This window comes from Ruditapes philippinarum, unplaced genomic scaffold (assembly GCF_026571515.1).
Source record: "Ruditapes philippinarum isolate M1 unplaced genomic scaffold, ASM2657151v2 ctg2184_1_1_1_1, whole genome shotgun sequence".
NCBI lineage: Eukaryota > Metazoa > Mollusca > Bivalvia > Venerida > Veneridae > Ruditapes > Ruditapes philippinarum.
This window is the reverse complement of record NW_026860819.1, coordinates 119,261-147,252: the sequence shown is the minus strand read 5'-3', so window position 1 is coordinate 147,252 and position 27,992 is coordinate 119,261. Positions and strand designations below refer to the sequence as shown.

At 31.4% G+C, this 27,992-nt stretch overlaps 2 protein-coding genes across 6 annotated transcripts in view; one reads left to right on the top strand and one right to left on the bottom strand.

The window, feature by feature from the left end:
* Positions 1-8: 8 nt before the first annotated feature.
* The window catches only part of LOC132713480 (AKT-interacting protein-like), a 35,913-nt gene continuing 7,929 nt past the window's right edge, over positions 9-27,992 (bottom strand). Inside the window, exons 1-11 of one of the 5 annotated variants that reach the window (XM_060696099.1) lie at positions 26,442-26,902; positions 15,153-15,279; positions 6,540-6,695; positions 6,073-6,209; positions 5,315-5,379; positions 4,737-4,837; positions 3,815-3,903; positions 3,383-3,481; positions 2,879-2,986; positions 1,701-1,761; positions 20-797 (exon numbers count right to left, since the gene is read on the bottom strand). In XM_060696099.1, coding sequence (XP_060552082.1) covers positions 687-797; positions 1,701-1,761; positions 2,879-2,986; positions 3,383-3,481; positions 3,815-3,903; positions 4,737-4,837; positions 5,315-5,379; positions 6,073-6,209; positions 6,540-6,695; positions 15,153-15,182 — 957 coding nt within the window. In that variant the 5' untranslated portion in view covers positions 15,183-15,279; positions 26,442-26,902 and the 3' untranslated portion in view covers positions 20-686. Of the gene's footprint in view, positions 798-1,672; positions 1,762-2,878; positions 2,987-3,382; positions 3,482-3,814; positions 3,904-4,736; positions 4,838-5,314; positions 5,380-6,072; positions 6,210-6,539; positions 6,696-7,389; positions 7,930-12,146; positions 12,682-15,152; positions 15,280-26,441; positions 26,903-27,992 lie in introns of those variants that run through there. The other 4 variants (XM_060696098.1, XM_060696096.1, XM_060696097.1 and 1 more) reach the window with 4 other exon arrangements.
* On the top strand, positions 24,563-25,549 carry LOC132713475 (myosin-2 heavy chain-like). Its single transcript, XM_060696086.1, has one exon. It carries the CDS (start codon positions 24,563-24,565, stop codon positions 25,547-25,549), a length of 987 nt encoding a protein of 328 aa, XP_060552069.1.

Below are 27,992 nucleotides of genomic sequence, written 5' to 3'. Positions count from 1 at the left end.
TGCATGAATGTGCAGGCTGGTCTGCATCCATGCTGGTCGCAAACCCATTATGTTGGTTTTGTCATGACACGGCTCATTATTATATTGAAACATCATTTATACTCAAATCAATCCCTGCATATTACAAGGTACATAAGCAGGAGAATAAGAGGAAACAAAAAGCTCCTAATAATGCGTTTTTAACATTAAACAATGGCCTAAAATAATTTGGAGAAAAATGTTCTCAAGATAATATTCCATGAATATGTAAAGAAGCTTGAAAAAGCAGTCAAAACTGATCCTTTTACAATGACAACTAATCCTCCAAAAAGTATAAATATAGGATAAATATCACTGAAATATATACATAATCTCATTTCAATGATATGTTTAAACATGGGATTTCTTCCCGACTAATACAAAAGCCATTCGCAGGTATTGCATATAAGCATTTTCATAGGTATCTGTGTAACGTTAACCCTCAAACTGTTTTTATCATTTTTTAGCACAATATATTATATTATTCTCTCACAACACAAAACACTTAATAATCACTGATGAGTTACTGTCACAGGTTGGCAAGGTAAAAATATCCATCACTTGTATTTGGTATTTCCTTCCGAACTGGGTCATCTCAATTTTAACATTAAGTGAAAATTGTGCCTGCAAATATGTCAGTATTTGTCACTTTATTCTGTACAAACATTTCACCTAGCAGTGTTAACCTCTTCCTGAGAGAATGTCTGTGTTGTTCCGGGTTTTATCCAAGATAAACCATTCTTTTTATGAGGTTCTGTTTCAAGGTCACTTCGGTTTTTCTGAAATTATAATAAAGAAAAATTGTAACAATTCATTTATTCACAAGAAATGTAAAATATACATATGTTGAAGTGTATAAAGCTATATTTATGAAATTTATGAATAGAAAAATGAGCTGCGCCATGACGAAACCAACATAATGGGTTTGCGACCAGCATAGATCCAGACCAGCCTGCGCATCCGCGCAGTCTGATCAAGATCCATGCTGTTCACTTACAAACCCTATTACAAGTAGAGAAACTGATAGCTAACAGCATGGATCCTGATCGACTGCTCAGGCTGGTCTGAATCAATGCTGGTTGCAAACCCCCTATGTTGGTTTTGTCATGACACAGCTCAAATATTTCATAAAGCTGCTGTTTTAAGTAGGGTCAATGATTTGTAAATATGCAATTACCTTATAAGGAAATATGATTTGAATTAAAAAGCAGTATACTTATAGTATCTAGCGCTTTATGGATAATCCAAAATTGTGAAATATACTTAAAAGTGCTTTTTTTATGATATTTAAATAAAATTATTTTATTAATATAACAGAACCCAAAAATAACCGCTGCAATAAAATTAGAATAAAAATTTATTTTGTAAAAAAAGGTAATACATTTAACACCAAGTTCACATATATGTTCTATTAATCCAAAATTCTTCATGCAGCCAAAAAATCTAATAAATTTCAAAATACAACAAAATTAAAATGATATGTGCAGGCAAATTTAAGAATTGCTACAAAAAGGATCAGTATAAAATGACATATATGTCAGGGAAGTGCTAAGGACATTAATACATCAAGTTTGTCAATATTGTGGTATAATATGCTACAGTGTAAACAGTGTCAAGTAACCATGGGTTATAAAACCAAAAACGACAGAGTTACCTGACTTAGATACAGACGACGACTTTACCTTGCGAGTTAGCATATCTGACTTTGCCTCCTCATGTATACCACTGTCCCATGGTGAAAATCTGGAACATTGCAGAATAATAGTAAATATACATATATTGGCAAGAGCTTTAAATGAACAAGAAAATTTTTCAACACTTAATATAGTGGCAAGAGCTTATGAACAATAAAGTTTCAATTTCAACACTTAGAAAAACTATCATTTAATATGATTAATAAATAATTTACATTTAAATAGAAACGCTGTCATGTGGTTCAGTTTATTTTTGTTTTCTATTATTACTTCTTGTCGGAGAGTAGTTTGCTTTATGATCTTAAACCATTCGTGTAACACATAATATAAGTTCCCAACATTCTCAAGTTAACTTTAAAACATTATATATTGAAGTTCAATATGACGTTTCAGGCTGCAAAAATTGGTGTCATAACAGGGCTTTTTTCAGGCAAAATAATGACAAAAAATATTAAAATGATTTTATGTACTCAAATCACTCTAAAATGGCATTTCTCAAAATTTCAGCATGGATTTCTGTTAAAATTCTTTATATTTTGGGTTTTAAGCGTAAATATATCTATATATGTTGAACAAAATTTAGACGCCAGTCACGTGACTTGAACAAACACTTGAAGTTACAATAACAGATATTGTGGTTATTGTATGATTGAAACAAGTCTAAGTCATTCATTTGGCATGTTCTTTAACGTTTACAATGTTCACTGTGACAACTATTGTGAAATCCTAGTGCTCTAACCTGACCCACGCGGGTCAAGTTAGGAAACCGCTATTTTATTCTTTATATGGAGAAAAGTTTTGTTCCTTTGACTGTCTAATATATTCATTTTGAGGGCATTTACAGAATAATGAATGAAGAATTCAAAACTAAGAAATGAAAATTTTGCCTGTATCTCCCTTTAATGGAAATTCCATTAAACCATTCAGTTTCAATTTACATCAAGTTTTCTCTTCCTATTTTTGAAATATATTGTTATTTTCCCAAAATTTAAAGACTCAATTCCTTACTTTTGATAAAAGCTCTGCCTACATATATGGAAACAACAGCTAACCTTAACAACTAGGCCACTGCTCCTAGTATATTATGATCTTAGTCTATTGGCTTGCATACAGCACAGTAATGTTGATAACGAATATAAAATATTTACTATTTTTAGTTATCTCACCTTATCATATGAGCATCATTTGATTCTATTGGGTTATAAAGCACTTCTTTACTTGAGCTAACACATTCTTCTATCCTCTTTCTAAACTCTTCCATACTGTGTTCATATCTAAAAATATAATGATATATATCATATACTAAATGTTTTAAAATATGCTCTCATCATAAATAATAAATAAAAAAAAATCTGCTTGTTGTTTTATGTACTAATTTCATTGGTGTTTTATGTAATGTTATAATTGGTGCTTCAGAAAGATTTTTTTGGGTCAGTTACTGATTATACAACTCTTTCCAGCATTTTTTATCAAATTCAGAAGATTCTCTGCAGAATGGAACAATTACTCAGATACAATCACTGATGTTTTTTTTCAATAACTAGATGTATTTCCTAGGGTAAGAGTTAAATTCCAACGCTGAACAAAGATTGGAGCCCATAGTGATGGTGGACAACTGCCTCAAACAACTAAAATAAAGACATAGCCTCTTGATATAATGATATACTTACAATTCTGCTGCCTCTGTATTTAAAGGACACTTGGGATCTATTTTAAAGAATACTCTTCTTACATACAAAAGTACCTGCCACAGGAAATTGGCATTTCGTCTGAAAATAAAAGAAAAATTGCATAGATGATATACAAATTGTTTTGTGTTTTTAATAATTACAATTATTACTGCTTTATATCAATTAACAGGGGATTACCATGCAAAACTATAGACCAAAATGTTGAACATATCTAATATTTTAAATGATGAAAAATATTGATGATTGAACTGAAAGCTATATCACATCATGGAAACATACTCCATTTTCAAACAATTTACACCAACTTGCAAGTGGCCAATCTGACTATTCCATGCATTTATATGCTTTTTTCTTGTGAACACTTACTTCATTCTATAAATTTGTTTAGAACAACAAAAAATTAAAACTTACCGCCACTTTTTAAATTCTCTTTTCACATCAAGTTCAAATGTTTTAGGATCAACCAATGGATGGAAGACTGGAAACTCAAAGAATACTCTCTGAAGTATAGATAGCATACATTGATAATATTATTATATACATGATAACACATATTGATAACATAATAATATTCATTGTTAACACAGATATTACTAAAGATACAATGAGGGGTCCCTTTCTATTAGAAAAGCAAGAGATTGTTATCTTGCCTTCATCAGCTAGTAATCAATGATAAGTAATGGCTTATTAGTGTCAATTATATAGTACAATGGCATATCATACAAATTTCATGGCAGAATATATAATTTCTTCCAGTTGTTAAAGAAACGTCTCATTTTAATATTATTCCTATATTGAATTGGAAAATTTTCAGATCTCTTTATTGTATGTAAAAGAGTAATATGTTAATTTAATTAATGATTATTTCAAAGAAGAGAGAATATAATTGAGCCGCGTCATGACAAAACCAACATAATGGGTTTTACGACCAGCATGGATCCAGACCAGTCTGCGCATCCATGCAGTCTGATCAGGATCCATGCTTACATATTCTATAACAAGTAGAGAAACTGATAGCGAACAGCATGGATCCTGATCGGACTGCGCAGATGCACAGGCTGGTCTGGATCCATGCTGGTCGCAAACCCATTATGTTGGTTTTGTCGTGACGCTGCTCAATTATCATTATTACAATTTTATTACATAAACATGTAGTTGCTTAAGGTTTTCAAGTTAAAAAATATTGATCTAAAACAAAAGGTATTCTCAACTTAAAGTGGGTGGCTGAAGCCCATGGGGCCATTATTCATTTTGCAGGCCATTTATAACCTTCCTGCCCTAATTTGTTGTGTATTAATCTTTTATTAATAATCAAAACATGGTTTTTACTTACAGGGCAATCACCATTTGGGTAGTTCTCAGGAATGTTGAGGTTAAATCTGAACACAGCTTCCTGGTAGAGACCTTGTCGGATAAATATCACACCATTCCATACTGTAAACAGTGATAAATACCATATATATATCTCACTGACAATTCAATCCAGAAATATGACACCAAAAGATTGCTTTTAGCATTCAATTAATTCATAAAGTTCACCCAATCTATGTAAGATTTAAACAATTCTGTTAGATTTTAATATTGTCACTAATTCATTGTCTATTTCCAGTCGTCTTTAACTATCATAAATAAAAGTATTTCATACTTTTTACTGCAACATATGCCACATTGATTACAATCAAAATAAACAGAACAAAATGCAATGAACATTATTTTTGAAATACTTCAATAAGGATATGCCTCTGATAAGCCTGATCTGAATGTTAAGTAGATTGGTGACAATAACCATGTTTTGAAATGTTCATTAATTCTGAGTTACATATGCTTGTTACACAAAAACCTTCAAAAATAGTTAACACATATCTGTTCAATTCTGTTGTACAGGTTTACTGACACAAAACATCAACTTACTAAAGGGAGACAATGCTGAAGGTATCACATATATCCCTGGTAGTTTCTGTTTGTGTAACATGTTACTGTAAGAAAAAACATTATCATTTATAAAATAGACACATTTTTTGTTTTCCATACAAAATGTTTTGCTAACAGTTACTTAGTAACATGACTTTCCCGCTGCATGTTTCATTTTAACAACAATGTTTTCATTGTAGCACAATGTAGAACAAGATTTACAATTACTTTCTATTTTTCTATTTTCTATTTTGGAGGCAAACATAAGCTTCCAACATTTTACAACACTTGATTATTCCTACATTAAACAAGCCTAAGTCATCAATGTCAAATTATCAGGTGTACAAATTAAAATTAAACATTACATCTAGATGCATGCCCATGTGAACTTATAATATTGTTTATACTGTTGACACAAATTTTGATTCATAGAGTTTTTTTGGGATTTGAAACAAAATAGTGAACACATTGTTTGTTATCTTGGAGTGCTAGGTTATATTTAACCATGGTGGCTAACTGTGTTGTTTGCCTGATTTGGTTCTACATCACACTGACACAGTATAAGTCATATGGCTATGTACAAGCTTTACTGGTGGCAGAATACCTCAGGTGCCCTTCTGTGCATTATTTCAGGCATGAACAGCCACCTGAGTAGAACCACCAATGTTCTGTAATTCTTGTAATACAAGGACAGTAAACCTGCTTAATTATATTCAGTAGCATGTTCTATAATGGACATAGATAACAAATGCACTTACTATTCATTCATGAGAATATATTCCAGTTTAAACTGGCCATTTCCACCACCACCACCACCGGTCATTATGCTGTTTTTATTAACAACGCTGGCTGACATCTCAGCCTCTGTCTCACTGTCAGGGATAGGGGGCAGCACCTGATAAAATAAATAATACCTTATTAATTCCAGTACTTCTTTAAATCAAACATTTATGACTAGAAATTTATCTAACACACAGTCATGACAATAACATATTGATGAATAATGTTACAAACTAAAGTTCAAACATCTGAAAACTATAAACTGCCAGATTTTTTTATGTGAAACAGTTAGTTCAATTCATCATATCTGAAACAAAGTCTTTAACTTAAACAATGTCTTCTACATGTAAGAATATATTTACGAGAATAAACATCATTTTGTTATTTACCAGGTCAAAACTTTGAAATGCTCGTCATTGACTAGTAGTCAAAATATCAAACTTACTTTACGCCCTTCCCTTTTTCCTGTGACTGGCTTTGAGGGATTCTCGGATGTAACCAATGTCTCTGTCACTGAAGTGGGTGGAGTGTCTTCACATATAGTAGAATCAGTTTTCAAATTATTTTCTTCTGTTATACTCTGAGGTGATAATCCAGCAGTCTGGAAAGACATTATAACAATTAAATCACATTTTCTAGAATTTCTTTGAAAAATTTTTCACCTGTAAAGCATTATTAAACATTTTAGTTCATGTGGCATCTATGAACTGGTCTAAATTAAATAACTGGTACATTATGATTTAGATTATATACCTCAGACATAACAATCCAATATTCAGTCTAAAATGTTGACTCTCAGATGACATCCATTCTTCAACATAAAAGCATTAAACCCTTACAGGCCAGTTGATAAAAAGACCATCATCAGATTTTGCATTCAGTCTTCAAACAGGCTGACTAAAATCCTTGATTTATTCAATAGCTAAATTAACTTGTTCAGAAATAAGGCAATTTGTATTCATGGGCAAACAAAGATAGGTAATTTTGTTTCTCAGGATGATGAAATTTATCAATGATATCTAATGCTGATAATTAGAATGTCTCAAAATTCTATACTGTTAATTTTCAGTGTGCTGATAAAAGAATTTCCCCCATTTTTATATTATTAAACTGCATTTTTCAGGGTTTTAGTACATAATTGCTAAATATATTATAATTTTTCATTTGACATTATAAATCTAGTGTTGTACCCTTAGCTTTCATAAGAAAAGAATAGTTTTAAATTTAAGTGTTTGTAATTAAAAGTATGTCACTAAAATCTATAATATTATAAAAATAAATAATTCAATGCTTACAAATGAAGGAGAAGCCAGAGTAAATTTTTTCTGAGGAAAGTCAGGGTTAGATCCATTTGTATTTGACCACATTATATTCATTACAACTTTATCATGCATACCATGCACACGCCATGAAAAATTACGATTTTCCTTCAACACACCACTTAGAACATCAATCATAGTTTTAGGTAAACTTTCCATGTCACTTGCCTCATTTATTCATTATGTTCCTTTATCATTAGTCTTCCCCATCTTTAATATACAATCTGCACTGACCTCATGTATATATATATGTGTATAAACAATCTTGTATGAATGACTTGTAAAAAATACTGTTACAACTGCCTCATTCACACAAAAATATATATATTTACATGTACTTAAGTCTTATTGCTTGCCACTATGCTAAATCCTATTATCATAATTTCCCTTTTCTATTATCAGGTTTTCTTTCCAATACTTTAACACTGAATTCAATTTAATGAATAATTAAGATAACATTATCACAATTTAAACCATGTTATACTAAAAACGTGCACATTTTCAACAACTAAAATATAACAGTAACAACATTTTCAAGTCAGTTAAGGAGAACCTATCATATTACAAGCCTCCTACAATAATGAAAACAAAAGCCAAAACAATATAGTTCTCTTTGTCTTAAATAATGAACCTGAAACACCCCACCTATCTACAAAGACAGCATTGAATTAATTGTTTATTGTATTTGAGGACATGACTTCTGTTTGCCTATGAATTAATAAATAAGAAGTTTTGCCAAATGAACTTGTAAACAAATAATCAAAACATATCTGCGAAAAATGCACTCCACTTTTTCAGTGCCAGATAGTTTAATCACGGCAGCATAGAAAAGGGGGATCAAATTCAAAATGTTAAGCAGACTTACATGCCCTTGACAGTCAACAAATAATTAAAGTTTGAAGAGAATATGATTATAGTTATACCTGTAACAGTTTTTGAGAAAAAAGCAAATATTCTTAATCAAAAATCTGTATCTGGAAAACTATCAGAACCAGGACATATAAAATCAGGAGTTCCCCAAGGATCTGTACTTGGTCCACTTTTATTTCTAATATATATTAATGATCTTCCGAAGGAACTAAAAGAAATTTTACAGATATATTTGCTGATGATACAACTATTTCTGCAGTTGGAACAACTTATCTGGAAGTACAAACTAAATTACAAACTGCATTAGATAATGTAAATTTTTGGTGTCAAATGAACTCTATGTCACTAAATGCAAAGAAATCAAAGGCAATGGCAATTTGTCCATCAAACAAAACAGACTCCAAATTATTAAACATGCTACATTTAGACTATAATTTAATAGAATGTTCCAACTCTGAGAAACTTCTCGGTGTCCATGTTGACAGCAAATTAAACTGGAAAAACCATATTTTTCATGTGTTAAAAAAGTGCAATTCCAAATTGTACCTACTGCAAAGAATTAAATATTTCATAGACATTCCCATTAGATAACTATTTTTTAACTCCTACATACTACCTCACTTAGACTATTGTTGCTCTATCTGGGGAAATTGTAATTTGGAACAAATACAATCCATAGTTCGATTTCAAAAACGAGCAGCTAGGATTATACTAGATCAACCATATGATGCCCCGTCTGAAGATCTATTCATTTTATTAAACTGGATGAAATTCCCAGACCGAGTATAAATAAGCAATTATGGTTTATAAGTCAATTAACAATATTTGCCCTGAGTACTTAAAACAAAAATTTACCTTCAACCATACTATTCATTCTCGCACCCTACGTTCAACAGATTCAAAACTTAACATTTACCAACCAAAACCAAAAGTAGAATTTTTCAGAAAAAGTTTTAACTATTCAGGGTCAAACATCTGGAATGAAATACCAATCAGCATACGCTCTGCACAATCACTTCAAAACTTTAAACATAAATACATAGAAAATTGGAAAAAGACAAATCAAATATAAAATTATGAGAAAAACACTGCTCTTGTTGAAATATTGTTATTGTCAAAGGTTTATTTGTAATTTTGAAATGCCTTGTTTCACTGTATTTTTTTCATGCATTTTATATAATTATTGTCATTTTCTATTGCAATATCAAAATAATTATGTTAATGTTTCTGCATAATATTTCATGTTATTCACAACTATATGATTGTAAATATGTACATTTTGTGAGGCACACAGGGTAGATTGCCTTTGTTGCAACTGTGTAGCCTCTTTAAATAAAGACTTTATTATTATTATTATTATTATTATTATTATTAAAAAAAGGATTTCAGGTTTATCTGCTGCTTAGAAACACATTTTTTATTTTTACTACAAGATGAAAGTAAATTTTTATAGTCTCAGGTGCCAGTGAATTAGTACTTGAATGAGATAGAACCTTTAATGCAATTTCTATACATGCAGTGCTATTTTACTACCAAAAAAATCTTTATTTGCCATATTTTCAGGATACCGACAATGTGGACTGTATAAGTTCATAATATTATTTATTATTATATACATGCAAATGCAATCAAATACATATGAAAAATAAAAATACATATGCAAAATAAATATATTAAGTTTAAATGACATCAGTGCGCAACATTGGTCTATGAGATTTTACTATTTATATTTGATCAACAAAAATATACTGTGCTTTTTAAACGACCATTAATAATTACAAGTACAATATAAATATGAATCTTGAAAAGTTTTGAAAGATGGGTTTGATATCACTGTCAATTTACAGGGGTCAAATGGACGCAAGTCCACTTATACAGGGGATCTAATCAATCATTCATCATGGTGTCCAACAACAAATTGCAGCAGTTCAAATGAAATCCTTTCCAAACAAGTTCATTATTACCAATACCTTTAGCCCTTAGTAAAGTATAATAACGTCTACTAAGTTCGACTAATGTTACAGTATTAAAATAAAAGCCACATTCAATGGTATTTTATAAATTACTTCTCAATAGATTTATCAATGCAACTTCTCCTCTTATCATTATCAATATCTTTTATCAGAGCATGTTATTTTAACTGATTAACATTAATACTAAGTAACCATAAACACTCAATACATGAATCCACTCAAGGGTCTTTCAAATAGCCCAATGAATCATATCATAGTTGTCAAAATACTCTTTAAAGGAATTTCTAAGAAAGGAAAAGAACATTATTTCATGCAGCCATTTTGTGTCAAAAGTTTGATGCCGGCATTTATTTCTTATTTTCTTTTAAAATGCTATTTTCAACAAATTATCATCATTATCCACATTTCAAAATATTCCTTACATGTTTCATTTGATTTTCAATATAAATGTAGCACCCTGATTTATAGCAAATTGCATTTCTGAAATTTTCAGATGTTTATATAATATATACAATTTATGTTATGTCTTTGATTATGATTTAGTTTTGTAGATTCTAGCAATTATGTATACAGTATATTTTCAGAAATGTTTTGCCTTGTCATAAATTTATATAAATCATTACTGAATTCCAGGAGAAACAAAAATAGTTCCTTCACACGCTATGACTAGTACGCGCCAGTACATGGAAAGGGCCAATTTGAACAATTAAATGTCTTAATTCGAGAATGCTTCTCATTTTTTCAGATGAAATTCTGCATCACTTCAAAACTGTGGTTTGAATGTTTGAACAAAAATATGTCTATTTTTTTTCCAAACTATGGTATCAGCATTCTTGGAAAAGAAAATTGTACACTTTCCATTGCTTCAATACATTTTAAAATTGGTTGTGAAAAAAAATAGAAAACCTGGAAAATATGCATTTGTTTCAATTTGTTTATGTGTGCTGCCTTCAAACTTCAAACTCCATATTATTTCTGATGGCCTCGTGGTTAAGGTGTCTGCCTCTCAATCCAGAAATTGTGGGGTTCCAGTCCTTCTCTGGTTAGACCATATTCCCTCATATGACACCAGTACTGGCTAGCTAGTTTCGACATGTGAATATACTAACCAATTTAAATTGTTATTCAGCTTTTCAAGCAGACTAGCGTGAGCAATAAGTTCAATAATATTTTATATATGTACAATACCATGAGACCAAAAAACTTTATTAAGGATTTGCAGAGCCCATTGACTTCTAACATGTAAAAATTATTGTAAGCATAAGTGATAAAGTCACAATATAACCTTTAAATATAAAATGTATAAAATGTTAGTGCAACATGTCCCTGAACAGTTGAGGAGCCTCTCTTGTCTTCCATGGAACCTGTTTTGGAGCAGTCATTATACTGTAAGCTGTTTATATGAATTATTTCAGCATTTTATATTCTGTATAATCATGACTCTACCAAAATACTTTCATTTCAGCATTTCATATTGAAGTCCCTATGGAAATTCTATTATTTCAGCATTTCATATTGAAGTCCCTATGGAAATTCTATTACGGTATTTCAGCATTTCATATTGAAGTCCCTATGGAAATTCTATTACATTTGTATTTCAGCTTTTCACTATTATTTCAGCTTTTATATTGAAGTCCCTATGGAAATTCTATTATTTTGGCATTTAAATATTAAAATCCCTACGGAACTTCTATAATTTGGTCATTTTAATATTGAAGTCTTTTAATATATTGATGTCCCCACCAAAATGCTGACAGCGTTTCTTGTTTAAATGAAGAAAACAATATATACACTTAGCAATTACCAAGAGATATATAACTCAATATAAGTTGACATACAAAATTAATTCAATATGAAACCACTTTAAGCATACGTTATTTAACTTATTACCTTCTTGTCAGACTGGTTGCTTCTTCTTATCAAGGAAACTCCAATCAAGAAAAACACACAAGTTACATCTAGAACCAGTACCGAGATCGACCATGTCAACCCAGTTACTTTACTTAGTACTCCAATCACTGATAAGCCACCTTGGCTTTTTTGTTCATTCACATGTTCAGAAGACATCACAGGTCCGCATTTAGAAATAGCACACATTGTTTTATTGTTTCTTTAGTTACATTTAATAAGGAATGTACTTTAGATAAACAGTGTAAAACTACACAATTAGTTTTTTAAATTCAAAATTGCTTTTCCAGCACACAGCGCATACAATTATAATGTTGTTGTTATATTTTTAAACCAAGCAAAAGTCCTACAGAATAGCACATAAACAAATCCAACTAGCACATAAGATTATCTAGCACAAAATAATGATAAGAAAAATATAACAAGAGTATTTATGTAGATAAAAATCTACCCAAGAAATACATCTGTCTGGCCAATTATCAGGAGATTTGTCACACAGTGTATCACCACAATACCTAACAGGCAATTACCACAGGCAGTTACCTATTGTCAACTTAACATCTGCTAATAATGTTACATAACCAATCAACAATAAGTTGTCTCTCCCAACAATAACCCCAAAAAGAGGTGTTAATGTCAAACACTAGAGTCCTGAAAGCAATCCATTCCACATCAAACAATTAAAGATCAATTTATCACACACTTCTTTTGTTAATGTACTTAATGGTACTTTGTGAATCCTTCAGGAGAAATTGATATCTTTAGATAGCTTTAATCACATATTTAAATATCAGTTTGCCAAATAACAGTTCTTTATGTAACAAAAGGTGTAAACAGCAAACATATTCCTGTTTGAAGTTCAATGGAACAAAGAAACTCGTAGTGATCCCTTTACAATATCATGATCTTGTTCAAGCTACAAAATCAACAGTTTCCACCAAATTGTTAAGTATAAATGTATCAAAATTTGCAGCTTTTTTGTCTACTACTTTTGCCTATCAAATAAATAATATCATTGAATAAGAACCTTTCAATATCTCTCAACAGTTTCTATCCTACAGGACTTTTTTCACATGGCATTGACCATTTTTATTTTACCTGAAAGTTTATCTGACACCAAAGTTTGTGTAAAAACTATTCTATTCTAATATTTCTCTATATCAAGGATTTGGCCAGTGATTATCTTAAATGAAAGTTACTTATAACAAGACTTCATTTCCTTTAGCAATAATGCCCATTAAAAATATCACCTAGGTTTTGTTGATAATTTTTTCCATTTCATTCACATCCTGCTATTTGCACCTTTTTACTAATTTCTGCACTGCCCTTTCCTTTTTCTTTGTAAAGGTTATCAAAACATAAAATCTTGCGTAACTTTCACACTGCAGATGCCCAATTTAACAAAAATGTGATAAAAATCTGCCCATTACTAAGCAGGTGGCCATTAAAGTGTGCAAGATGTCAAAAAGTCAACTTTTATTTCTTTGTTAGGTTTTTTAACCAAACCGTAGGAAGTCCTGCCAGTTAGAAATAAAGCTTACAAGAACTACCAGTATGTGTGCAGACCTATTAAAAGATTTTTTACCGGGAGATAAATAAACTGAAAAATTTTCGTTAATAAATTTTTTTTTTTTTTGGAAAATGTGGGAAAAAAAGAATATTTTGTTTACTTCTACAATATAGTACAGTAGTTTTTGTTGGCCTCTTCAAATCTGTGAAGGAAGTTTTGTCCGCTTTTCCACACAAACATGGTTTGTCTTCCACAAAAAAATTTGGGCCAATAACTTTTTACAAGAGAGGAATCTGTATGCATGGTTGATGTTTGGTTTTGTCCTGTTTCCTCCAGTATTTATCTTTTGATGAAAATGCTGTATGTTCTTGTATTGCCTTTAGATGAAATACATTGTCACCAGGTTCTTGTAAATTAAACCATTATACATTAACATGTGTCTATGACAGTTGGTCACTACGACAGTTGGTCAAAGGACACTTGACAGAATACAAAAGTTAAAAGATAGACTTCTGGTTGAATAACCAATAGATCAAATACAACACCTAAGGTTCGAACAATATTTATGACCGAATGATAATATTTGGGTGTTTCAACTTAGTTATATCTGATTTATTAGCCATGATTACTTTTTTACCTGTCTCCTGTTGATATTACATTTTGTAGATTAAAATAAGCATTGTTATAATTTTGATCCCATTATCATCAATCAAGTTCAACTTCTGTTACTTCTAGTATACATCAACTGAGTTTTCCATTCCTCCAAAATTTTCAACAAAATTCACCAGAAATACATTTCTATCAATTGTCCTTTCTTTGCATTACACCAGCTGTGTATTCTTCCTATTTTCATATTCTGTCCAGTATCTTCCAATGAATTGTTGTGCATTGAATTAACATATTGTCTTACATCTGGTTTAGGCTATTCGTAATCACTTAATTCATACCAAGTGATTTCAAATTTCCTTCATACAAACACAACATGTTATTATGTAAAATTATATGAGAAAGAATATAGAACTTATATGACCAATGGTAATATGTAGTCACAGATTTGATTGTATCTATGTAATACATTCAGTATCATAATGGTTAAATAAATACTATTAGGAAGGTAAGAGGATTAGCAAGCAATTCAATCTAAGATATTAACTTAACTTCAAGTGTGTAACTTGGTTTATCTTTTTCTCCAAGGGAAAACCAGTGACCTGTTTTAGAATTTTGAACAGTCCCTAGTCACTCCAAGCATTTAATATTGTCAGGCAATAGTAAATAGTCTGGTCACATGTCTAACAGTAACCTCAGCAGAACTATGACCATTCATCAACCTGCTGGAAGATTTCTGACAAAATAACATTCATGGGGTCAAGATTTGTATGTAATATGAGTAAAAAGCAGAGATACTGAAATGTAAGAGTAAAAACATATTTTGTTTAACGGAGTAGTTTTGTCAAACAAAATATTGTGCCATAATTTACCTGTTTACCATTCACTATAGGATCTGTCATTCCACATATGATAGAGTTTACATGTCAAACCAAGGGTATAATACTGCCCTCTCCTCACATGGTAACAACTTATTCTACCAAATCTTTAACATCAAATCTGAAATAGAAAAAGATGCTTGTTACAAAAGAACATTCTAAAGGTACATACAAAAACTTCTAAGGGAAAACAATGTCAGTTATACGATGGATGCTTTAATAAATTTGAAACCAATCATGATTTCAATTTGTCATTATAATAAAGAAGAAAAGGTGAGCCAATCAATCCCAAACCAACCTTCAAATGGAAGTGCAACAGCAGCATGTAAATTATCTGTACAAAATGTTTATGTTGGTAAATAAATGAAGGTGCTATGATAAACCAGTCACAACTTGCATTGAAGCACACAAATTCAGGGATAATGAAACACAAAGAAGATGACCCAATATATACTTACATTTGTATTTTGTAAATATCACAAGACTAAAGAAAGAAGAAACTTTACAGGAATGTTGATCAGCATGTGTAGTTGTGCACCTGGGTATTTTCGTATGGATATTTTTAGCATTTTTAGAGTTATTGCCCTTGACTTAGTAAAATTTTGCAATTTTCAGCTTGTGCCGCATGTAACTCAAAAAGTATTTGACCTAGAGTCATGAAACTTTACAGGAATGTTGATCAGCATGTGTACTTGTGCACCTGGGTATTTTCGTCAGGATTTATTTAGTATTTTTAGAGTTATTTCCCTTGACTTAGTAAAATTTTGCAATTTTCAACTTGTGTCTCATGTAACTCAAAAAGGATTTGACATAGAGTCATGAAACTTTACAGGAATATTGATCAGCATGTGTAGTTGTGCACTTTGGCATTTTCATCTGGATTTATTTAGTATTTTTAGAGTTATTGCCCTTGACTTAGAAAATTTTTGCAATTTTCAACTTGTGTCGCATGTAACTCAAAAAGGATTTGACATAGAGTCATTAAACCTTACGGGAAGGTTGCTCAGCATATTTAGTTTTGCACCTGGGGTTTCGCTTGTGGATTTATCCAGTATTTGTAGAGTTATTTCCCTTGACTTAGTAAAAACCGTTTCATTATGTTGTTATTTGTTCCTTGAGTGCTTGAGTTAGAATCAACCAACTTTACAGGAATAATGATCAACATCACTGTGAAGCTATGCACCTGGGACTTTGCATGTGGATTTTTTTCAGTTTTGTTAGAGTTATTGCCCTTGACTTACAGTAGTATAAATTTGCAATTTTCAACTTGTTCATGCATAGCTCAAAAAGTATTTCACTTATAGGCCTGAAAGTTTACAAGAATGTTGGTCAGCATGTGTACTTATGCACCTTGGGGTTTGCTTGTGGCTTTATTCAGTATCTGTAAAGTTCTTGCCCTTTACTTAGTAAAAGGTTTTTTGTTTTCAAAAATTATTTGACCTAGAGTCATAAGATTGACAGAACAGTGGCGCGGTGGGGGCACCCGTGTCCTATGGACACATTTCTAGTTTTTGTTTTTTTGTTTTTGCTATAGATAAATTGACAAAATGATTTCTACTTAAAATAAAAATACACACTACTCAACATTCTCAAAAGCTAAATTTTGTACAAAATATATAAATACCTGATTTTTTTTAATCAATGCATAATTCCAAAATACAAAGTTTAAAAAGAATGTTTCAGTTAAACATAAATCCATGAAATGTCATTCTCATATGTTACTTTTGTTCGTTGTGTTTAACATTTGTTATGTCCACCTAAAAATGTGAAGTAATTCAACATAAAATATTTGAGTAATTTTGACACATTGTTAGCCTCAGGTAAGATTCACTATATAAAAACATATACATCCTCTCACCTAATTGAATTAATGGACAGATAAGGTAGTAAATAGTGTTTATCTATTAATTTCATCTTGTTAACCTATATCAAATAAAATGTTCTCCTTTTGACTGTACTGCAATTATACCCACATTGCAATCACCTTACAATCACAAATATCACATTGTAATCACAAAATAAATACACTGTGTATTAAAAGACTTTCCGATACTTCATCTCTGCCGTCCCATCAAATTATACTGTATATTGGATCTGCTTAATTTTTGCTGTATTATTATGTAATAATTGTATTTAAACAAAAATGGACATAAATAAAAATTTGTAATTTAAGGGTAATTTAGATAGTCTAACAGTAACATTGCATGATTTTTCACTTGAAACTAAGAAAATTTAGAAACAGGCATCCATTGTTTTATCATTGAAATAACAATCTAATGACTAATATTCCTTGCAACATTGTACAAAATTCTGCTTTATTTCGAACATGAATGATTGCATGTTGCACACAAGTTTTAAAACCCTATTTATCAGCTGTACACACATACCAAGGCTTTGGTTACAGTGAAAATTTCTAATGAAACGTAAACTTCATGACATCAAAACAAAGGGTTCTTTCTTCATACAATATGTTTGATTTCCTATATAAGTCAAACATCTTATCTAACAAATGTGTATCCAATTACAACCTTTAACATAAAACTACCTTGACTGGTATGAGAGAAATAAAACACTTAATCAAGTAATCTCTCTACCAACCATGAACAAATTGAACAGTAAATAATTTACTTACTCATTGTATCCAATTAACCCAACTATTTAGAAATACAGGATCAAAATATCAGCACTATCATTTGTAATAATCGTTCTTATTTAAACCACAAAGAAGACCTACTAAGTAAATGTCAACTTCTTTTAACATTAAAGACCAACTTCAACCTAATTTTTGCTTGTGTACAATCTTCCTAAAATTACATATTAAGTACATGTATTAACTTATCTTAGATCACAGTACTTTTCTTCACTTTACAGATAATATTCAGAGGGTAAGTTGCTTTGTGGAGGGGAAAATTTATGAGAATAGAGAAAACAGTCCATTGATAGAACAACACCATCATCATTTCTAACTATTATAAAGAAATGTCACTCCCATTTGATACAATTAGAATTCTAAACAAAAGGGCCATGATGGCCCTGAAGTCGCTCACCTGTATATAGGCCCAGGAGCGGGGCCAGTTTAAACCCCAGGGCTTTTATTTGAACAAACTTGGTAGACACCCATTAGAAGATATTTCATGCTTAACATCTAAGGTCTAGCTGGTCAAGTTTTTTTCCTTACACATATAGTTAAAAAACAATGACACACCTGGGGCAGGGCCAGTTTTGACCCAAGGGCTTTTTTTTAACAATCTTTGTAGACACTTACAAGAAAATGTTTCATGCTTAATATCTAAACTCTAGCTATTCGGGTTTTTTCAAAGAAGACTTTTAAGTTTTTGCTATACACATATAAGGAAAATCAATGTCAGCCCGGGTGGGGCCAATTTTGACCCCAGGGCTTTTATTCGAACAATCTTGGTAGACACTCATTAGAAGATGTTTCATGCTTAATATCTTAGCTCTAGCTCTTTGGGTTCTTTAAAAGATGATTTTTTAAAGTTTTTACTATATTTGCCTTTAGGGAAAATCAATGACCCCCCTGGGGCGGGCCAATTTTGACCCCAGGGCTTTTATTTGAACAAACTTGGTAGACATCCATTAGAACATGTTTCATGCCAAATATCTAAGCTCTAGCTCTTTGGGTTTTTTAGAAGAAGATTTTTTAAGTTTTTACAATATGCATATAGGGAAAATCAATGACCCCCTGGGGCGGGGCCAATTTTGACCCCAGGGCTTTTATTGGTAGACACCCATTAGAAGATGTTTCATGCTTAATATCTTAGCTCTAGCTCTTTGGGTTCTTTAAAAGAATTTTTTTTAAGTTTTTACTATATGCATATAGGGAAAATCAATGACCCCCTGGGGCGGGGCCAATATTGACCCCAGGGCTTTTATTTGAACAAACTTGGTAGACACTCATTAGAAGATGTTTCATGGTTAATATCTTAGCTCTGGCTCTTTGGGTTCTTTAAAAGAAGATTTTTTTAAGTTTTTACTATATGCATATAGGGAAAATCAATGACCCCCTGGGGCGGGGCCAATTTTGACCCCAGGGCTTTTATTTGAACAATCTTGGTAGACACCGATTAGAAGATGTTTCATGCTAAATATCTTAGCTCTAGCTCTTTGGGTTCTTTAAAAGAAAATTTTTTAAGTTTTTACTAAATGCATATAGGGAAAATCAATGACCCCCTGGGGCGGGGCCAGTTTTGACCCCAGGGCTTTTATTTGAACAAACTTGGTAGACATCCATTAGAACATGTTTCATGCCAAATATCTAAGCTCTAGCTCTTTGGGTTTTTTAGAAGAAGATTTTTTAAGTTTTTACTATATGCATATAGGGAAAATCAATGACCCCCTGGGGCGGGGCCAATTTTGACCCCAGGGCTTTTATTTGAACAATCTTGGTAGACACTCATTAGAAGATGTTTCATGCTTAATATCTTAGCTCTAGCTCTTTGGCTTCTTTAAAAGAAGATTTTTTTAAGTTTTTACTATATGCATATAGGGAAAATCAATGACCCCCTGGGGCGGAGCCAATTTTGACCCCAGGGCTTTTATTTGAACAATCTTGGTAGACACTCATTAGAAGATGTTTCATGCTTAATATCTTAGCTCTAGCTCTTTGGCTTCTTTAAAAGAAGATTTTTTTAAGTTTTTACTATATGCATTTAGGGAAAATCAATGACCCCCTGGGGCGGAGCCAATTTTGACCCCAGGGCTTTTATTTGAACAATCTTGGTAGACACTCACTAGAAGATGTTTCATGCCAAATATCTAAGCTCTAGCTCTTTGGGATTTTAGAAGAAGATGTTTAAAGTTTTTTCTTTTGGTTGCCATGGCAACCAGAGTTCTGCATGGAATGGAATTCTTTGAACAACTTTGTTAAGGCTTCACACAAGGAACATCCCTGTACAGTTTCATTATGATCTGCCTTATGGTTTCAGAGGAGATGTCGTTTGAAAAGTGTGAACGAACAACGGACGACGTACGACGGATGACAGACGACGGACGAAGAGTGATCCTAAAATCTTACCCTGAGCATATGCTCAGATGAGCTAAAAAAAACAAAAAAACTGGTTGAGAGATTCCTTTTTCAGAAATTGGGGGACAATACTTTTTGGAGAGAGGAAAGGGGCTGAATTTCAGCCCCAAATTAACCCCAAATCAAATTAATTAACCCCAAAAAAGCACTGTGTATACTTAAATATTACAGAGAGAACCTAAAGAACACAAAGAATTATGTATTTCTATAATTCAAATTGTAATTTAAAGAAGAATAAGACCTTTTTCACCAGTTTTGGAAAAAGGCACGCGAAGATTTATGTTCTAGTAAATTTTGAAATCTTAAAAAAGTTTTAAAACTATGTTGTACACTATGTTTAATTCATACATATGGCCATATTATCTGTCACCACTAATACAGTTCTAATTTCTCCGAGTTGTTTGGGAATATTTTTTTATTGGTATCTACTAGCACCATCAAAGTACATATCAAATGGCGACAACCTTCAAGCTTTCTTGCTGGAGGAAGATTTCTTTCAAATTGGATTTTTTTTTTTTAATTCGGGAAAAAAAGAAGTTATTTTGCATTGGGGATGAGTCTGTCCTTTGGCTCCCTGTTGATAGATTGAAAATGCCCTTAGGATATTACAGACTACAGGTCTAAAGTGGCAAGTCTTTAAATGTTTGCGAAAACACTAGACAGAAATATTTTAATTTCAAATCACCTTTCCACCAAATTAAATATTCATACCATGGAAACAGATATGACTGATATTTATATACTTTCTTTTACAAGCAACTCATAAAGCATGAATTTATAATATCTACACAGTGACATCAAATGGTCCTTCCTTAATAATAGATGTACTTCTTTAAAGTTTCTTTATATATCATATTTAGTATAACACTGTAAAATCTTGTACATGCTTTTTTTGCTCAAGGTAAATTAAAAGCTGGAACCACTGTATGTCAGAATTAAGTATAAAAGCAAAGTGACAGAAGAACTGCTTCAATACAATTATGGCAGGAATATTAATATAACAACAATATTATAGTCTCTATGGAGAAATTGTCCAGTCACTATAAATGCTACCATTAAATTAAATCATAATGAGTCACTTTTACCAACACTGACACTGACAGCCATAAAACGCCAAGACATTCATCCCGTCTGACAAAAATTTTAAGTGATAATTTGATTGATTTTGGTATATTTATAAAATTATGACATCAAAAAGAGCCCTTGACCTCAAAGTTCTGTTATGGATTTGCCCTCCATTAAGTTTGGAATAGTCCATTCAAATTAATAGGGATTTTAATATCAAAATACAAAGATTGAGCAACATCATTTAACGATTTTTTTAACCGAAATCTGTCACCATTCCATTTTTTTTGTAAATCCCTCTCAAAATTCCTTTTAAAGTTTACCTGCATATATCTGCCAAAAGCAGAAGACACTGAACAATATCCAATTGTAAATGTAAATAAAATATATAATATTGTCATAAATTAAAGTGGAAATTGACTACACAGTTTTTCTTCAACCTTTTTTTTTTTACTTATAGAATGTTCACTCTCACATAAGGAGTAATAACCATTTCTGTAGTAAATTTCAAATAGCCCCTTGAAAAGAACAAAGCACGGACAAGCACACAACAAAGATCAATATTTTTCTATTAGATTTTTACAGAATAAAGAACCATTAGCTCAATAGATTCCTTTGATACCTATAGATTTTATAATCACAGAATACTTGGAAAACGCTGGTCACACACCTTTTATTTGTGTTCATAATGAGTTTGAATAATTTGGCCAGCAGAGATGTATTATTTAATCAAAATACAATAATATGTTATAATATTTTAAAAGTACATGTATGTGGAAACTAAGAAGTACTTCAAGAATGTTACTAGTTACAATAAGAACCGGTTGAACCGGGTGATGCTCCCCGAGTAGGTTTTAGACAGAGAAAAGTATGAAAAAATAAACAAAGGGCAAAAACTCCAAACTTAGGCAAAACAGAGAACTTTATGGTTCTTTGCACTACACTTTCTATTCACCTATAAAGTTTTGTGTTGATATCTCTTATAGTTTCAGAGTTATGTTGCGGGTAAAGTAAAAATTTTAAAGTGTAAAAATTAACAAAGGACAATAACTCAAATATAAGGCAAGGCAGAGTTACGGTTTTTGAGGACTGCACATCTACTCAATGAGATCTATCTACCTACAGAGTTTCATGTTGATATCTCTCATAGTTTTAGAGTTATGTCCCGGACAAAGTTCAAAGTGTAAAAATAAAACAAAGGGCAATAATTCAAAAATTAGGCAAGGCAGTGTTACGGTTCTTGTGCACTGCACATCTACTCAATGACAACTATCTACCTACAGAGTTTCGTGTTGATATCTCTCATAGTTTTAGAGTTATTTACCGGACAAAGATCAAAGTGTAAAAATAAACAAAGAGCAATAATTAAAAAAATTAGGCAAGGCAGAGTTACGGTTCTTGTGCACTGCAAATCTACTCAATGACATCTATCTACCTACAAAGTTTCATGTTTTTACCTGTTGTTGTTTCAAAGTTATGTCCTAGACAAGAATAGCGGATGGACGGACGGACAAGGCGGCGCCTATATGCTCACCCTTAGGGAAGCATAAACATCCAATAACTAATCGAAATTACTTTTTGTTTTTGTGGTTCCATCTCCAGACACACTAGACTATAAGTCATAAATGAGAATTTAACTGTTCTACAAACTTGACTATACAATACACTTGAGACACATGATATTAATGGGACAAACAACTACAAACCAGCTAAACCAGTCTTATATTGGTGTTGAAATTGAAAGCAGACCAATCGATCAACATTGCATTTTAATCGTTTAATTACGTATATATGCTGTTAATTGATAAATATTCATAACATCATACTAAGATAATTTAAATACAAAACAACTGTTAAAATCTTATATAAGTGGGCTCATATTTCTTTACTTTATACAGTTTACTAAATACCTTTCGACAAAATGTGGCAGCACTTATTCTCAAATGCTTGTCCCATTATATAACATGCCAGATTATACAGAACTATATCACATATAATATTTGTGTATGTTCTTGATATCAGGTGTATTTTTGATACATTCCTTTCTGTTTATATGTAAATGTTGGATAATTATACTGTAAATTAACACTCATTAGTGTAATGTAAATGATGTACATAATATATTATGTAAACAATAAATTTACCTGCAAGTAAAATCACCAAAGTTTGAGAAACTCAGACCCTCAGAAATGTCTTCAAGGCAGACATATTATCACCTTAGTGCACTAATAGGTTATCTCCTATAAAATTATATGAAGAGTTAACCCCTCATTGCACAAAGGTGACAATGTATTGATAAGAAATATAATAACCATCATATAATAAGGTTATGTACAGAAATTACAGAAATTTGATCTCTTACTCCATGTCACAGCAAATTACTTATTAAGTGCCTCGTAACCATAGTAACTTGCCATGATAACACAAACATACATTTATTTTAAACTAAACCTTAATATCTTGTGGTGATAAATCTAAATGCTGACATCACGAAATATTTCAATTTCTGTTGATAAAATCATATCGTATTCTGACAGATAGAAATACAGGAGACGTCCTTCTGCTTTCTTAACTAACTAGTAATAAGCAAATTTATTCTTTAAGATTCCTAATATCAAAACATCATCATCGTCAAACCATTTACATCTATTACTTGTATCATAGTCACATGGGGACCTTTCTGTTGAAAATGTGTCACAGTTAAATCGTATACATATACATGCACAGTGCGTTAACTGGAGTGCAGGTATTAGTTACCCACACTCAAGAGCATGCCCATCAATTGGCTCATTTTTGCTGGGGTTTACTTACTGTGACACCAGAGAAAGGGAAAGCAACAGAAATATCATATTCAGATGTTCGTTCATTGGTTCCTTTTTGCCGGGGTTTCATATTGTGACAACAGGGAACATGTTTTTATGTTTGACTATGATACAAAAGAGAAAGATCATCAAAACACTTGGCAATCTGATTAATACTCGGGGGCTATGCCCCCTCACACAAATCACATATTAATGTATCAAACGTGGGTATCTGACGATGAACCTAATAGAAAGTCTGAAAACTCTGTAATTTTTAATTCTGTACAGATGAATATGATGTATGCATCTTATATATTTTAGAATTTTAAAAGCATATTACAAGATTTAAAGCTTTTAAGCTACCATAAATGATAAAACATAAGAAAGATATGGAAACATTAATCAAGGATATGGAAACATTAATCAAGGATATGGAAACATTAATCAAGGATATGGAAACATTAATCAAGGATATGGAAACATAAATCAAGGACATGGAAACATTAATCAAGGATATGGAAACATTAATCAAGGATATGGAAACATTAATCAAGGATATGGAAACATTAACCAAGGATATGGAAACATCAATCAAGGATATGGAAACATTAATCAAGGATATGGAAACATTAATTAAGGACATGGAAACATTAATCAAGGATATGGAAACATTAATCAAGGATATGGAAACATTAACCAAGGATATGGAAACATTAACCAAGAATATGGAAACATCAATCAAGGATATGGAAACATTAATCAAGGATATGGAAACATTAATCAAGGATATGGAAACATTAATCAATGACATGGAAACATTAATCAAGGATATGGAAACATTAACCAAGAATATGGAAACATTTATCAAGGACATGGAAACATTAATCAAGGATATGGAAACATTGATCAAGGATATGGAAACATTAATCAAGGATATGGAAACATTAATCAAGGATATGGAAACATTGATCAAGGATATGGAAACATTAATCAAGAACATGGAAACATTAACCAAGGATATGGAAACATTAACCAAGAATATGGAAACATCAATCAAGGATATGGAAACATTAATCAAGGATATGGAAACATTAACCAAGGATATGGAAACATTAACCAAGAATATGGAAACATCAATCAAGGATATGGAAACATTAATCAAGGATATGGAAACATTAACCAAGGATATGGAAACATTAACCAAGAATATGGAAACATCAATCAAGGATATGGAAACATTAATCAAGGATATGGAAACATTAACCAAGAATATGGAAATATTAATCAAGGATATGGAAACATTAATCAAGGACATGGAAACATTAATCAAGGATATGGAAACATTAACCAAGAATATGGAAACATTTATCAAGGACATGGAAACATTAATCAAGGATATGGAAACATTGATCAAGGATATGGAAACATTAATCAAGGATATGGAAACATTAATCAAGGATATGGAAACATTAACTTATTAAGCATATGGAAACATTAATTAAGCATATGGAAACATTAATTAAAATATGGAAACATTAATTAAGGATATGGAAACATTTATAAAAGAAGTAATGACAGATTCATTACTTGAAATCAAGCAATTTTTCAAATAGTTTGATGCCACAAATTGACAAATTCAAAATAGCAACTAGCTACAAGCAGAATTGCTTTTAAATAAAACAACGTTTTATTATGCATAAAGACAAGATTTTCCTTCTCATAGCTTTAAATGGCCCTTCAGTATTAAACATTTGACCCCTTGAGTGCACAGGTGTTCGGCACATTTGCCGTGCTGGATAGTAATTGTTGTTCTTGATGATCAAGGGGTGATTATTTTATAATAATTTGACCATTACTGGCATGGCAAATGTGCCAAACGCCTGTGCTTGAGTGCCAGGACCACCAGTATAAAGCCAGGGTAAACTATACATACTGTACATTGTGACAAGACCAATGATACTGTTGCTTCTTTCAGTGATAAAATTCTTTTAATTGAAGTCATTTAAAATGATAATTAAGACAAAGAGTAAACTTTCAGGCAGTTAAGTACATAAAACAGCTGGGTAAACAATATATCTGTATCTGGAACTCAGCAAATGTGGGTTTTCCCCAGCTAATCTGTAGATATAAACAAACTTTTACCTTAATATAGCTTCAAGGTGTAATACCCGTCATAATAGATTACTCAACCTGTTGTGCTTATTTTGGAAGCTGTAGCTGTAAAAGTTTGTTTGTACTAACGGAGGAAAAACCCAAATATTCTTAATTTCGGAGAAGTCTTTTTCATCATTTCCCTTGCTACCATATTATTCAACCATTATAAACCATTTATACATTTTCATAATTGAAAAACTAAATGAGTTGCATACAAACCTAGAAATTTCACAATTAGTATCCTTCATGCTTCAGAAATATTTCACATCAAATATCAATCAACATGATGTTTATCAAAATTTAAAACCTCTTAGTTTTGTTCTGAATCAGATTAACAATTATGTCTCTCACACTGCCACATTCTCTTACAATATGTATCAAATATAATCATCCTCCCAGTGTCAATAGATTGTAATTATTTCTGGATAATTCCAACTTTTTTAACACATCCGTTAATACAGAATCCCTGTATTGTCAATCATCCTTCAATTCATTTTGATTAAAACGCAATTACATTGTTGATATCTTTACATTCTTCTATCAGAAAAATTGATCTAAGTACACAGTATTGGATTGTTAAATACAGATTTTCCGCACAATCTTGTTTACTTTGTACCATCAAATAATTCGATTTATTACAAATGAGAAATATTTTATCATATGGGCAGTTTGAACCTGAAGTGGTGTATTTCACCGATTTCTAGTTTACTTATCTACTTTATGTTAGCTACACGGAATAATGCCTATTCATTAATGTGACAAACAGCTTGAAGCCTTTATTATTTCTGGGTGATTTACGCTACATTATATTGAATGCAATACACCGTAAATATTACGTTCAAATGTTTTGAATACCATTATAATATATTGACATGCTTCTCTACCTATATATTATAATCTAGGCCACAATGGTATTCAATTTCTTATCATTAAAACTTGTGATAAATTTTTAAGGCATTCTGATAACAATTTGATATTTGATTTCTACAAGGAGCCTTGACTTATTTATATGAAGAAAAAAAACTACACCAGCTGTAAATCCTAATGATAAGAAATATTAGTCCAACAATACACACTACGAAACAAAATCAAACAACTTGATAGTGAAATATATAAATAGGGATATGTAATATAGAAAAATGTTACAGAACTATTCTAGATTTAAGGGGTACAAGTTAAACACTTTTCATAGAAAGGCCCAATGCTATGAACAAATTATCTTAAGTTATGGACCATGTAATTCCAGATGAGATTTGTAAAATGAGTTAACTTATACATAAAGCAGCATTCAATCAGTCACAGAATAACATAAGGCTATGTTATGTATGGACAAACTGCCCTGTCTTTTGGTTCTGATAGATATATATAGCTGAAACATTCACTGATTTCTTGAGAATTGATTACCTTATATTCAGCAGTAATTTTGATGTGTTCTAGTCAATGAATGTCTGAAAGGAAATTCAGTTAATGTTGGCTAGTTTTGACACCTTGACCCTCAGGAAGCCACAAGATGTAAAACAATTGATCATACAAAATGATTTAAATTATTGCCCAAATGATTAGAAAGATTTACCAATCAAAAGATTGTGTCACCATTTCTTGTATTGCTTGACTATCTGGGGGTTGTTCTGCCGGTATTCTAGAACAGTTGATATTAACTTGACAATGAAGTTGCATAAAAATGTTATATTTGTTGCTGTAACAGAGATTATTTCAGGTTTATTCTTATCAGGACATAAAATCATCTCTTGGACACCTTCTTGACAATCA